This window comes from Lampris incognitus, chromosome 2, assembly GCF_029633865.1.
Source record: "Lampris incognitus isolate fLamInc1 chromosome 2, fLamInc1.hap2, whole genome shotgun sequence".
Lineage (NCBI taxonomy): Eukaryota > Metazoa > Chordata > Actinopteri > Lampriformes > Lampridae > Lampris > Lampris incognitus.
The window spans coordinates 3,652,858-3,667,833 of record NC_079212.1 but is presented as its reverse complement, the minus strand read 5'-3'; the positions used below and the strand labels follow the sequence as shown (position 1 = coordinate 3,667,833).

General features: G+C 44.8%; 1 protein-coding gene across 1 annotated transcript in view; it reads right to left on the bottom strand.

Annotated features, from left to right (window-relative positions):
* grm6a (glutamate receptor, metabotropic 6a) overlaps positions 1 to 14,976 on the bottom strand; it is a 71,669-nt gene that overhangs the window by 36,518 nt on the left and 20,175 nt on the right. Inside the window, exons 5-6 of the mRNA XM_056275501.1 lie at positions 12,652 to 12,792; positions 11,436 to 11,636 (exon numbers count right to left, since the gene is read on the bottom strand). Coding sequence (XP_056131476.1) covers positions 11,436 to 11,636; positions 12,652 to 12,792 — 342 coding nt within the window. The remainder of the gene's footprint in view (positions 1 to 11,435; positions 11,637 to 12,651; positions 12,793 to 14,976) is intronic.

The following is a 14,976-nucleotide window of genomic DNA, read 5'->3' as shown; positions in this document are numbered from 1 at the left end:
TCATAGTCAAATGACTAACTTAGAGGCCTGCTTGGCTACTGTGAAAAACTGTATGTCACTTAACTTTCTGCTTTTAAATTTGGATAAAACCGAGATGCTGGTCATTGGCCCTGCTAGACACAGACACCAATTTGATCAAGTAACGACAACAATCGACAACTCTGTGGTTTCACAAAGTGTGGCAGCCAAAAATCTTGGTGTTACGTTTGATCCCAGCCTTTCCTTTGATAAGCACATTAAAAAAAATCCCCAAGACTGCCTTTTTTCACTTACGTAACATAGCTAAAATTCGGTCTTTTCTCTCCGTGGCTGATGCAGAGACTCTATCTCATCTTCAGCCGCTTTTCCGGGGTCAGGTCGCGGTAGCAGCAAGCTAAGTAGGACACTCCAGACGTCCCTCTCCCCAGCAACGCCCTCCAACTCCTCCTGGGGGATCCCAAGGCGTTCCCAGGCCAGACTGGACATGTAATCCCTACAGCGCGTTCTGGGTCTACCCCGGAACGCAGAGACTCTAATACATGCATTTGTTTCATCCAGACTTGATTACTGTAATGTTCTATTTTCAGGTCTGCCACATGCTAGTACTGAAAGTCTTCAGATGGTTCCGAATACCGCTGCTAGAATCCTAACTAAATCTAGGAAATTTGACCATATTACCACCAATTCTTGCCTCCCTTCATTGGCTTCCTATCCATGTTAGATCAGAATACAAGGTGCTTCTGCTGACTTATAAAATCCTAAATGGGCTTGCCTCATCTTACTTGTCTGATCTCCTAAAACCTTACATTCCATCTCGAGCTCTTCGCTCTCAAAATACAGGGTTCCTGTGTGTTCCCAAAGTTAAAAAGAAGGCAGCTGGTGGCAGGGCCTTTCCTATCAGGCTCTGTTCTTGTGGAATAACCTGCCTGCTGCCATCAGACAATCAGAGTCTGTTGAGTCCTTTAAATCCAGACTTAAAACTCATCTTTTTGCCTTAGCCTACAATTAGTTGGCTTTAAGTTGAGTGCTTCACAACCTGTACTGCATGGTGGGTCGGTTTCTGTCTCAATGAATTTCCCAATCACTGTTCTGCCGACGAGATTAAAGCGTATAAATTATGACTAATTTACGACTTAATTAATTATGGCTAATGACTATTGCAAACCGTTCTCTTCTCTCACATGTATTTTCTCTCTCTGAATGATGTCTTCTCCTTTTTCTTTTTCTGTGTGTGAATGGTGTCATGAGTCTCCGTTGTGTGCACGTGCAGTCGGTTCTCCTCCCAGGTCTCCATGGTGATGGTGGTCGCCACTTGGACGCTGCCTGCCACTCCTCTCATCACATTTTCTTTTTATAAATCCATATAATTTTTTTTACATGATGATGCTGGTCGTGTGGCTTGGGTTCTGGGCTGTTCCGTTGGCGTTTGGACACTGCTTGGCATCCTGTGCATCATATTCTTCATAAATTTTATATGTCCATTATAATTCTGTTTATCCTCTTTCAACGTTGTATTGTGTAAATTGTGTAAACACAACATCCATTGCGCGTTGTCTGTCTTGGGAGAGAGATCCTCCTTTGTTGCTCTCCCTGAGGTTTCTTCCTACTTTTTCCTCCCTGTTAAAGGGTTTTTTTAGGGAGTTGTTCCTTATTCCATGAGAGGGTCTAAGGACAGGATGTTGTGTTGCTGTTAAGCCCACTGAAGCAAATTTGTAATTTGTGATATTGGGCTATGCAAATAAAATTGATTTGATTTGAAATCTCCCTCGCTTTAGAGTTGATAATGAGTAGTTTGCTCTTGTGCATATTCATTTATAACCTGAACTATTATCTAAGTTTTGAAAAACGGTAAGCACATAGGGAAGAGAGCTTAAAGGGTCAGAAATGTAGAGTAAAAGATCATCAGCATATAGTGACTCTATACTCTTGGCTTGCCTGCTGGATTCCCTTGACCTTATTATCAGTTCATAGCTTAGTTGCTAATGTTTCGATAGGCTGTTATCAGGCTTTGTTGGAATGAGCACTTGTAAGTTTCACTCTCTGAACTTCAATAGCTGGGTGAGCAGATGCGGGTCAAGCCCTCTATTGCTTCCTTTGTTGTGAAAATCAGATGGGGGCAGGTTCAGCTGTGGTACTTCCTCATATTTAGACACACAGCTGCGCTGTAGCATCAGCAGAAGCATCAGCCCCATTGTGTTAAGACTGAGTCGACTCTGTGCATAACTGTAGTCTACTGACTTCCGGTTTCTACTGCAGCGGTCATATCTGGTTCCAGTTTGTTGGTGTGTCAACGACATGCACACAACTGTCAACAAACTTTCACCTGCACCTACCAGCAAACGGGTTAAAAGTTTCAAGTTGTACATATCAAGTTATGTCCACAATTCCGTCCGTCCGTACATCCGCTCATCCTCATAACTGTGGACGTAAGCAATACAGAGCTAAGCCAGAGACACCAAAATTGTAATTTATTCGGTCTAATAGTATATAATGACAAATGGTGTCAAGGCTGCACTGAGGTCCAGTAATAGAATCACAGAGGTGGAATCAAATAACGTTGAATCAGTTCATCTGGACACGTTTATTTACAGAAACACCCTGAAAAATAACACAGTTACATGACGACCGAAACCAATGATGTTTCGCATATGCAAATATGGGTGTGACCATTAACTAGAGTTACAATGGCCATGTGTACTATTCAAAGAGGATTTATGAATGTTTGCAACCACAGCATTGTAAGGTGGTAGTGTAAAATGGATACCCCCCCCCCCAGTTCAGGGATGGTCGTTCCCTCTTCACATAGATGGCTTCTTTGACTCCCTGTTCAAACCAGCGTTCCTCCCTATCAAGGATGTGCTCATCCTCATTCTTGAAAGAGTGGCCACTGGCCTGTAGATGGGTGTAGACTGTGGAGTCCTGGTCTGACGTGTTAGCTCTCCTGTGTTGTGCCATCCTCTTGGACAGCGTCTGTTTGGTTTCCCCAATGTACAAATCACGGCAATCCTCCTGGCACTTAACAGTGTACACTATATTGCTCTGTTTGTGCCGGGGGACCCGATCCGTTAGGTGGACCAACTTGTGACGCAGCGTGTTTTGGGGTTTGAAAGCAACCGAGATGCCAAATACGGGTCTCAACTTTTCCAACGCTCCTGCCACATAGAGGATCTGTCACCATCTTACAATACTGTGATTGCAAACATTCCCAAATCCTCTGTGAATAATACATATGGCCACTGAAACACTAGTTAAAGGTTACGCCTATCTGCATATGAAACTGATCGTTGGTTTGGGTCATTATGCCACTGTATTGTTTATAAGGGTGGGGATACCTGCAGTCAGTGTAGACTGAAGAGGTCTCTTAGATGAGTGATGAAACGTCTCTGTCAATAAACGTGTCCAGATTAACTGATTCAACCTTCTTTGAGTTTCTTACCTGGATTATTGAGCATGCATAAAGACACAGAAGTTGAATCAGAGTCCATAGCTAGTAGAAGATTACATTACATTACAGTCAATTAGCCAATGCATTTATCCAAAGCGACTTACAATAGGTGCATTTAACATAGGAAATCAGGAGAACTACTAGTCATCAGAGGTCATAAGTGCATCTAAACAAGCATCTAAGTAAAAGCGCAAGAAATTTTTGTTTTTGTTTTTTAAATGAGTGAATACAATAAGTGCTAAGAACAAGTAACAGGGTGGTAGTTCTTGAAGAGGTGAGTTTTCAACCTGCGCCGAAAGATGGGCAGCGACTCCACTGTCCTGACATCAGTGGGGAGTTCATTCCACCACTGTGGGGCCAGGACAGAACAGAGCCGGGACCGGGTCGATCGACAGCAGGGGCCTCTGAGCGACAGGGCAACCAGGCGTCCCGAGGCAGCAGAGTGAAGTGGTCAGGTGGGGGTGTAGGGCTTGACCATGGCCTGGAGATAGGAAGGAGCTGTTCCTTTCACTGCCCTGTAGGCTAGCACCAGAGTCTTAAACTGGATGCGAGCAGCTACTGGGAGCCAGTGTAGGGACATGAGAAGGGGAGTTGTGTGGGAGAACTTGGGGTGGTTGAACACCAGACAAGCTGCAGCTTTCTGAACAAGCTCCAGAGATCTGATGGCCGACGCCGGGGCACCAGCAAGGGGGGAGTTGCCGTAGTCCAGCCGGGAGATGACCAGAGCCTGGATGAGCACCTGTGCCGTCTCGTCGGTGAGGAATGGGCGAATCCTCCTGACGTTATAGAGATCGTTCACCACTCTGGTCAGAGCAGTTTCAGTGGAGTGACAGGCCCTGAAAGCCAACTGAAAAGGTTCATATAGACAGTTTTCTTCTACGTGAGTCAAAAGTTGTTGAAACACAACTCTCTCTACACTTTAGAAAAGAATGGAAGATTAGAGACTGGTAGATAGTTCTTAAGAGACCTGGATACAGCTGTGGTTTCTTTAGTAGAGGTTTGACCACAACTTCTCTCTTGATTGAAGGTGGATTTTTTTTTAAAGGAAGCTGGGCTACTGAGAGTGCGGATGTTAAGATAGGGATGTTTAGATATCAGAAACATTTTGGATGTTGACGTTTTGCTTTTCTCGGTTTGAGGTTTTAAGTTGAATTTTCATCAAGTTTGATCCATAACAGCCCTACAATGGAAAGACAAAAAGTTTTCTGTCACTTTCTAGTCCTCTGATCCTCTCTGCCTCTTTTCCTCTCCATGTGTCTGTCCCACTCCTCTGTTTCTCTGTTTTTACAGCCAGATGGAGCACTTCAATTATTCACACCTCCAACAGCTTACCGACTGCACACTCCCACTCCCACCTGCCCTCACCACTTCAGTTTGTGTCTCACCCTGTCTCTCTCTCTGTGTTTATGTCTGTGTGTGTGTTTGCAGTGTGTCTGTGTGTGTGTGTTTGCAGTGTGTCTGTGTGTGTGTGTTTGCAGTGTGTGTGTTTTTTTTTTTCAGTGTGTATGTGTATGTGTGTATGCGTGTATGTAAAATGATGGCATGTTCATGGCTACATAACAACATGTTACCTTTAAGGTGAGAGACAGATAAAGGGAGAGACACAAAAAAAGACAATATGAGAGGCAGACAGAGAGAGAGAGAGATTTAATTTGCGTGAGGAGGATTGGGAGAAAGGGAGACAGGCGTAGAGAAAGGGAGAGGAAGGGGACTTTTGTCCAAAGTAGAGAATCTCATCTTCATGAAACATAGATTTCATATTCTAAAAAAAGCACACAAGAACAGCCTCTGTGCCTCGTCCTACTGAACACGCTAGCAACATGCCAGCTAGACGCTGGAGCCCACAGCCTCTGTGCCTCGTACTACTGAACACGCTAGCAACGTGCCAGCTACACGCTTGAGCCCACAGCCTCTGTGCCTCGTACTACTGAACATGCTAGCAACATGCCAGCTACACACTGGAGCCTCTGTGCCTCGTCCTACTGAACACGACTAGCAACATGTCAGCTACACGCTTGAGCCCACAGCCTCTGTGTCTCGTACTACTGAACATGCTAACAACATGCCAGCTACACACTGGAGCCCACAGCCTCTGTGCCTCATACTACTGAACACGCTAGCAACATGCCAGCTGCACGCTTAAGCCCACAGCCTCTGTGCCTCGTACTACTGAACACGTTAGCAACATGCCAGCTACACGCTGGAGCCCACAGCCTCTGTGCCTCGTACTACTGAACACGCTAGTAAAATGCCAGCTAATTATCATCAGTTATGGGGATGTTATCAATTATAATTTTAGACGAGCAGTTAAAAATACCTGATTTAAGACCAAAAAAGATGACGCTTATTTATTTTTTTAAAGTTAAGTGACAGTTTGTTGGACTTAAACCAAATAGACAGCTTATTAATGTCTTCCTTTAACACCTTAATTATGTTGTCAGGATCTTTATGTGAATAGAAGACACTTGTGTCATCTTTAAATAAAACTTTAGGCAGCTTGTCTGAAACATTGGGGAGGTCATTAATATATATCAAAAATAACAACAGCCCAAGAACTGCGCCTTGTGGTATGCCAGAGTATGGGAAGAAAAGGAGTTTTGGTTCCATTATAGGACACAAACTGCTGTCTATCTTTAAGGTAACTGGTGAACCCAAGCAGTGAAGTTTCTAACTCCAAGATGTGAAAGCTTCTGAGGAAGAATATGGCGATTAACTGTGTCAAATGCCTTAGATAAGTCTAAAAAATACCTACAGTATTTTCCTTTCTATCTCTAGCCAGCTCTCTCCTTTTACCAGTCATAGTGCCAACATTCAAAATTCTGACTCTCACCTCCACACTCCTACCCTTCCTCCTCTCCCGCTGCCTGTGGACATGCCTTCCCCCTCTCCTTCTCCTTCATCCAACAGTAGCATAGTTCTACTGCTACCCTGCTGGCCAACAGTACCAGTTGCAGTCATGGGTAACCCAGGCCTCAACCGATCCGGTAGAGAAATCTGTTTTATGATCTGCGTATTTGATTTGGCAAAAGTTTTACGCAGGATGCCCTTCCTGATGCAACCCCTCCCCATTTATCCGGGCTTGGGACCGGCACTAAGAATGCACTGCCTTGTGCATCCTCAGTGGCTGGGTTCAATTCAATTCTTCTACACTATATATATGAAGTTTATTATTATTATTTGTATTATTATTAATATTATTATTATCCCGATGTAAATTAAAGCGTCATTACAGCTGGTATAATCCAGAGGCACACAATGTCAAAAATACACACAGCAGGAAGAATATAAAGCAAATAATATAGAGAATATACATAATATTGAGAACTAAAACTAAACTGAAGTATTATAGAATATAATAAAGAGATTTTTATTTATATATAAAAGTAGGATTGATCAAGAGCATTGGTATAAAAATATAGCAGAAGTTACACTGAGAAAAAGATGCAGCAGCATGTTAACATGTTCAGTTATTGCACAGAGTACAGCTGTTCATAATTATTGCAGTTGTATATTGCACGTAATAGCAAGCTGACAGAGGTATATTGGACACAATTTAAGGAATAAATAAATCTATCTACGGCAGTACTGTATGGGTCATCCTTATAGCTTCATCACTCAACTAAGTGACATCTTCAGTCTGAAGATGTCACTTAGTTGAGTGATGAAACATATCTGTCGATAAACGCTGTATCCAGATGAACTCATTCAACCTTCTTTGACAGTTCTCTGAGCCTGATCAACTCTGTCTGCTGCTGCCAGTTAACAGCGCCTACTCACCTCATTCTCACCCTTGACTGAGGACGAAGTCTCCAAGCTTCTGCTGGACTCTCGTCCCACTACCTAGTATCTACTGGAACCGATACCATCCAACCTCTTACAGACCATTTCCTCCGCACATAACCATACAGTCACACACATCATCAACTCCTCGCTTACAACGGGTGTATTCTCCACTGCACTGAATCAAGCTCGTGTCACCCAGCTGCTAAAAAAACCAACACTCAAACCAGCCCAGGTTGAAAACTACAGACCAGTTTCACTCCTACCCTTTCTATCAAAAATACTTGAGCGCATGGTCTTTAACCAAATCTCTGAATTCCTTTCTGAGAACAATCTGTACGATCCAAATCAGTCTGACTTTAATCGGGGTCACTTTACAGAGACTGCACTCCTGTTGGTAATGAAATCACTGCGTTTGGGTAGAGCTGCTGATCAGTCCTCAGCTTTATAGCTGCTAGATCTGTCAGCTGTCTTTGACATAGTAGTTAACCACCAAATCCTCCCCTCCACACTCACTGAGCTTGGTATCTCAGGATCTGCCCTTTGCTAGTTCATGTCCAACCTCTCGGGGAGCTCTTTTAGAGTATCCTGGAGGGGAGAAGTGTCCAAAACTGCACGGCTTACCCACAGGGTTGCCTCAAGGATCAGTGCTTGGTCCCCTTCTCTTCCCAATGTATACCACTTCTCACGGTGCAACCATCTACTCCCATGGTTTCTCACACCATTGCTATGCTGATGATACCCAGTTTTTCCTATCATTCCTGACAGATGACCTTCATCACAGTCTCAGCATGGATATCGTCATGCCTTGCTGATATCTCTGCATGGATGAAAGAATGCCACCTTCAGCTTAATCTACGTATCTAAGACTGAGATCCTTGTCATCCCAGCCAGTCCATCCTCACAACAACAGATCAATATCCAGCTCGGACCAACCCAACTCGTGCCCACAAAGTCTGCCGAAACCTGGGTGTCATGATTGATAACCAACTAACCTTTAAGGTTCACGTGGCTTTGATTGCTTGGTCATGCCGATTTGCCCTGTACAACATCAGGAAAATTAGACCCTACCTGTATGAACATGCAGCACACCTCCTGGTACAGGCTCTTGTAATATCACGCATTGACTACTGCAACTCCTTACTGGCAGGTCTCCCTGCATGCACTTTAAAACCTCTGCAAATGATCCAGAACGCGGCAGTGCATCTGGTCTTCAACCAACCCAAAACAGCACATGTCACTCTGCTGTTCATGTTCCTTCACTGGCTCCCAGTAGCTGCCCACATCAAATTCAGAACCTTAATGCTCGCTTACAAAACAGCAAATAAAACAGCTCCTGCCTACTTGAACTCCCTCATTCAGGTCTACACTCAGTCCTACTCACTACACTCTGCCGATGAAAGGCGCCTGGCACTTCTGCCACAACGGGGCCCTGAGCCACTAGCCAGACTCTTCTCTTGTGTAGTTACCCGGTAGTGGAATGAGTAACCAAACTCCATTCTATCTGCTGAATCCCTCTTCCTTTTTAAGAAGAAAGTAAATACCCAGCTCTTTCATGAACACCTCTACACCTGATGGTATTAATAAAAATACAAAGGAAAAAAAAAATCGCTTCTATGCACCCTATGCATTGCCTTTGTGCACTGTCTGTGGACACCTATATGTCCTATCGGACTTGAACCTGGTTTTTTAGCACTTACTTGCATTGTTTTCTCCTGCTTAGATCCTTGCTTGTGTTGTATTAACTCTCACATGTACGTCGCTTTGGATAAAAGCATCTGCTAAATGACATTGTAATATTGTCAATAATCTATAATCTCATCAGCAGAACAGTGCTTGGTAAATTCATTGAGACAGAAACCGTTCCGCCATGCAGTACAGGTTGTGAAGTATTCAACTTAAAGGCAACTAATTGTAGGTTAAGGCAAAAAGATGAGTTTTAAATTTGGACTGGGCAGAGATTAAGAGAGGCTAGTGAGGAACAGAGTGTATCTGTAGCCCCGTTGACAGGGAGTGAAGAGAATTCATCACGAGGAGGCATGGAAGCCTAAACCTCATTCGAAAGCTGGGTTGGTGTGTTGGACCAGAAGTTTCAGTGGAAGGAGACCATTTGTGGAGGAACATGAGGATGTTCCAGTAAGGAGGCTGTGAATTGAATAAAAAAGTGGTCTGACAGATGTAGGGGGGTGACTTTCAGATTTGCTGTGGAGCAGTTCCAAGTCAAAATCAGACCAGGACGGCTCGGAAGAGTGGGGTAATTAGCCGGATACAATTGGGGAGAAAAAGGGGGGGGATTTAAAAAAAAAACCCCAAAAACTTTATTATCCAAAGTGTGCTTGTTCATCACCATTTTGAGAAACTGAATCTGGCACAGGCAGACTATCCAAAACAGAAACACAGTCCATTTCCTCACTGTCTTCATTTCTCTGGCTCTAAGTGATGGGCAGCTCATCGATATGCTGCCCTCTCCCAGCTTTCTACACTCTCCTCAATGGGAACTAAGGATTTGATTTGATTTACTTCAACCTGCACTTATTCAGGCTTTTTCTAAAGACTTACATTAACCTTATCTGAGGAAAATGTGTTTTCTGGACTATTTTTACCTTCTCATCTCCTTGTTTCTTCTCCTAACTCGGACTCCACCAGCAAACACCAGACTGCTCATTTCTGAGTGGATGAACATCCCCACTAGGGTTGGGCATTGTTTGGATTTTAACGATTCCGATTCTGCTTTTCAAATCCGGTTCTTTGAGAGGCTGGGTCAAAACAGGTCACATGCTTCTTTCACAGAAGAAAAATGTATTTAAAAAAAAACTTTATACAAGCCATTCTGTTTTAAGAACAGATCATTCATGTGAGTGTCTCATTCCTATATTTACATTTACAACAACTGTCTTCATACATGAAGATGAAGAAATAAAGACACAGTCACACCCCGGTCTGGACTACCAGGTGTTAAACTCCTTAAATTAGAAACAGTTCTTGTTTAGAAAAATGAGCATATCTGCCTTCTCAGGCTGTACACGTGAGCCTTCAGCACAGAAAAAAAAACAAATTTCAGTATCTGCATACTATAGCAGTTCGCTCATGTATAAGTTGTTTGCTGTCTCGCTGTTGCGAAGAAGACACACATTATTAATTTTCACCTACCCAGTTGGGACGAGGAGCTGCTTGCTGTTTGCTCAGGGTTGCTGAAGAGGACGCCGAGGCAGGAGATGGAGACCGGTGCAACGTGTCAAACACGGTACACTGGTTCATCTGTACACCATGTAGGCCAAGTTGTTTGGCCACATTTGTTGTGCGTCCTCCCTTGCACGAAATAATGTTGCCACAGGCGTTGCACTGTGCCGACCCTTAAATTTTCAAGGCAAAATGAAGCCACACTTTCGACCGCCGCTTGCTCTGGTCCATGATGGTGCACATTTAACTTGCGGAGGCGGAAACTCCGGAAGCTGCATGCCGCCGCCACGGAAACTGAAACTAACTTTAGCGCGAGTGAAATTTATTTAGGAATCGATAGGCAGAATCGACATTTGAAGTTCTTAACGATTCCATTGGAATCGGAATTTTGGAACCGGTTCCAATTTGGATTTGGAACCAGTTTTCAATGCCCAACCCTAATCCCCACACTCACATACACCATGTAAAACCCCTCCTCATGTTCCAGCCTGAAAGTAACTTCCAGGGACTGTGTGGAACAGTTTATAACCATTAGTTCTCTCTCCAGCATCTCATTCAGGATGGATGGGGGAACAGCAGAGATAGCCACCCTGACTGAAGGAACTGTTGTCGGTGAAACCTGGAAGCACATCGCTGTCAAATCAGCTGAGCAGCAAGGGGTTTCTTTGTCGGAAAAACAACCACTCCTCTATTCATTATGGAAGTATAGGACAGGTTTCTTTGGTCAACGTGTTGTATTACTATTATGAGAACCTCCTCCAACGTGACAGACGGGCTTGGTAAAACCCTCGCGGCATCAGAGCGAGAGAAGGGAAGGGCGTCTTCCCAGCTCTAAACAACACAAAATGAACAACACACAAAACATGCAAGCTCAGACACAACAGAAAAAGACCAAAAACAGCTTTCAGCAGAGCAACATACTCTCACCAACCACATACCCTCACAGACCCAACTCCCAGCATGCACAGCGACAGAGAGAAGTGGGGAGACTGACATACAGAGACAGGAACAGAGCGATACAGTAACGTGTGTATCTGATATATTCGCTGACCGTTGAAGGTGACAGCTCTGATGTAGCTGAGCAGCAGACGTCCCTCCACAGGGTCCATGTTGGCGCAGACCTCCGTGGAGCCCGGACAGAGGTCCTGGTGCATGTTATGGAGTGCATGGGCCATGGCGTAAACTGCATCGATCACAAACTGAACCTTGCCCTCCTGCTCGTAAGGAGAATCCTTACCGATCCTCTCATCTCCTACAACAGAAGGACAGACAGAAGACAGAAGGACAGACAGACAGACAGAAGACAGAAGGACAGACAGACAGACAGAAGGACAGACAGAAGGACAGACAGACAGACAGACAGACAGACAGACAGACAGACAGACAGACAGACAGACAGACACAGAAACATAAATGAGCTGGTGTACTGACATGTCAAGAGGTTCTGCTGAGTGTTAGATGTGTACTCCGTGTGCGTGTGTGTGTATGCTGGGTGGTGTGTATATTTATTTATTTATCCTGTTTTACTTTGTGTGTTGTGTTGTGTGTGTGTGTTTGTGTGTGTGCATTGTTTATGTTGTGTGTGCATGTGTGTGTGTGCACTGTTTATGTTGTGTGTGCATCTGTGTGTGTGTGTGCATTGTTTACGTTGTGTGTGCATGTGTGTGTGTGTGTTTTTTGTGTGTTTGGTGTTGACTTAGTGTAGGTGTACCTCAACTGAATGTGCAGTAACCGTAACTTCCCAGATAGCAGACACATTTGTGCCTAATCTGGGGCACTTTTGGTACTTAAGGCTCAGTTACGGCACTGGCAACTGTTGTGTGGGTCAGACGTGGCCCAAATGTCAAAAACTGGGCCTGACTTGGGTTACGGCAAGTGTTGTGTGGGCTAGGCATGGCCCAAATGTAATGAATCGGGCTTGACTTGGGTTACAGCACATACTACGTGGGCCAGATGTGGGCCCGAGTTGAGGCAGCCACACTCATCCTGAGTCAACGCCGTCATTCACGGCCAAATGTGGGCCGTAAGATAACTGCAGATGTGGGCCATATTTGGGCCAAAGATTCTTTGCTATCTGGGTTGTGACTGGATTTGTTTGGTTAGTGTGTTGCAATAAACCAAAGTTTAAACATACTGAACCTCGAAGTCAAAGGTCAGCAATCTAACAAGAACTTCCCTTTTGTCTGTGGGTCCAGCTCGTCTGTCAGAAAGGCAAAATGACAGACAGACAGGCTGACAGGCATGTAGACACAGACAGACCGACGTACCAGTACATTTCTTCCTGTCTGGGTCGATCTTGATCCCTGGTCGGGTGAGTTTACATCTGAAGTCATCCTCCCAGAACTCATTAAACCAAATGTTCCTTCTGTTGTTCTCCAGAGAACGAGACATAAAATACTGGTCGAACCCTACACACACACACACACACACACACACACACACACACACACACACACACACACACACACACACACACACACACACACACACACACACACACAAGGGAATAAAACCAAAGATATTTGAAGCCTCTTGTTATTTACATTACTTGTTCAGGTGCATATATAAAACCCTATACCCTATAAGCCTAACCCCATGCTTGGGACTTCATGGTCCAGGCTGACAAGCAGGTGCTGGCTGGCTAACCAGACATTGTGGTGGTCGACAAAGAACACAAGACACCGGTAGCGATTGCTGTAGCAATCCCAAGTGACGGCAACATCAGGAAGAGCATGAGAAGCTAGAGAAATACCAAGGCCTGAGGGAAGAACTAGATCGGATGTGGAAGGTGTGGAAGGAGTCTGGATATTTGCGCTCCAGGTTTGTAATTTGATCAGCCAGGTGTTTTAACACCTCTTTAACACAGGGCTGGGGTGGATATAGACACCGACCCGAATAAATGATGAAGATTCCCAGGTGAGAATGGTTTAGAGTCAGTGTAAAAGGTCTGTAAGTGAGGCCTGCATGATTTCTTCAACACTGTGACATCCGTACACCAACCTTTGTTTACGTAGAAGCATATGCCACCACCCTGTTTTTTCCCCAGATAGCGCCATATTGCGGTCCGCCCGGAGGAGGTGGAACTGTGGCAGATGAAGTGTACTGTCCGTGATATGCTCACTAAGCCAGGTTCCAGTGAGACACAGACCAGCAGATCTGGAAAAGTCTTGAGTTTTTTCTGTTTATGAGTAGCAGTTTGTCCGTCTTGTTGGCCAGTGAGTGGACATTCACCAGGTGGATTGACGAGAGTGTGGTTCTAAATCCCTGTTGTCGCAGTTTAACGAGCGCTCCGGCTCGCTTCCCCCTTCAGCGTCTTCATCGTAGTCCGCACAGGACTGTACTGATCAAGACCTTGGCAAGACTTTCCTTAACATGTTCAATTAAAGTCGGTAAAAAAAGTCTGTTCAGTTTGTTCAGTGGACAGTTGGAGACTTAGAAGTTCTTCCCTGCTGTATGTGATCAGGGAGTGGGCTCTGGAAACTAAATATCCATCCATCCATCCATTATCTGAGCCGCTTATCCTGCTCTCATGGTCGCGGGGATGCTGGGCCATCACAGGGCAAATAAACAAGAACAGAAAAAGTACGAGAGAGCAGAACCGAGGCTGCTGTCCACGGCACCATCTTGATGACAATGTGCCATGACAAATCTGGACAGCACAGAGGTGGTCAAAGTCATGCTTCAACCTGCTCCTAGAAAACCCACCAAGACCAAGGACTCCCAGTCAACCCAGTTCTTAACCAAGACCCAGTATCGCAGTCATAGCAGGACCTAGAAAGTAAAGCGCTGCTTGTGTAGCACTTCATCTTCCTTTGCAAATGTTAACGATGATGTCAGATTCTCCAAGCCAAGAGAACGCTAGACTTGAACAAGTTCGGGAATAGAGAGGAGTGAATGTAGAAACCACAATGAATGTTGGCCAAACATATCCTCACCACCCTTATGTATGGCACAAGGACAATGACCGTTCAATGTTTTACATCCAGTTTCATCTCAACTGTCTCTAAAAAGCTCCTGAGAGTCCTGATTAAAATGAAAAGCAAGACAGATCCTTGAGCATTTGGACAGGCCCAACATTTATTCAGTACTTAAAAAAAACACAACTCGGATGGCCATGTCTGCAAGTTTCCAAGTTTATTTTTCATATATGAAAAATATAAAGACATGCTTGTAAACTGGTGAGGAACCAGCAAAAAAGAAGCCGTACTGTTTGGCGGCATCTTAACTTTACTTTAATATCTGATGAGTGAAAACCCAAGTATTCCCCTTGTGCCAAGCTACTCACTGGAGCACATCACCGAGGTGGTCAGAAGAAATACTTCAAAAGCTCAAAAGTAGCTCAGGAGACTCTCAAACACAACAGGTGAGGGAGCGTCCGGGTGGCGTGGCGGCCTATTCCGTTGCCTACCAACATGGGGATCGCCGGTTCGAATCCCCATGTTACCTCCAGCTAGGTCAGGCATCCCTACAGACACAATTGGCCGTGTCTGCGGGTGGGAAGTCAGATGTGGGTGTGTCCTGGTCGCTGCACTAGCGCCTCCTTTGGTCGGTCGAGAAACCTGTTTGGAGGGGAGGGGGAACTGGGGGGAATA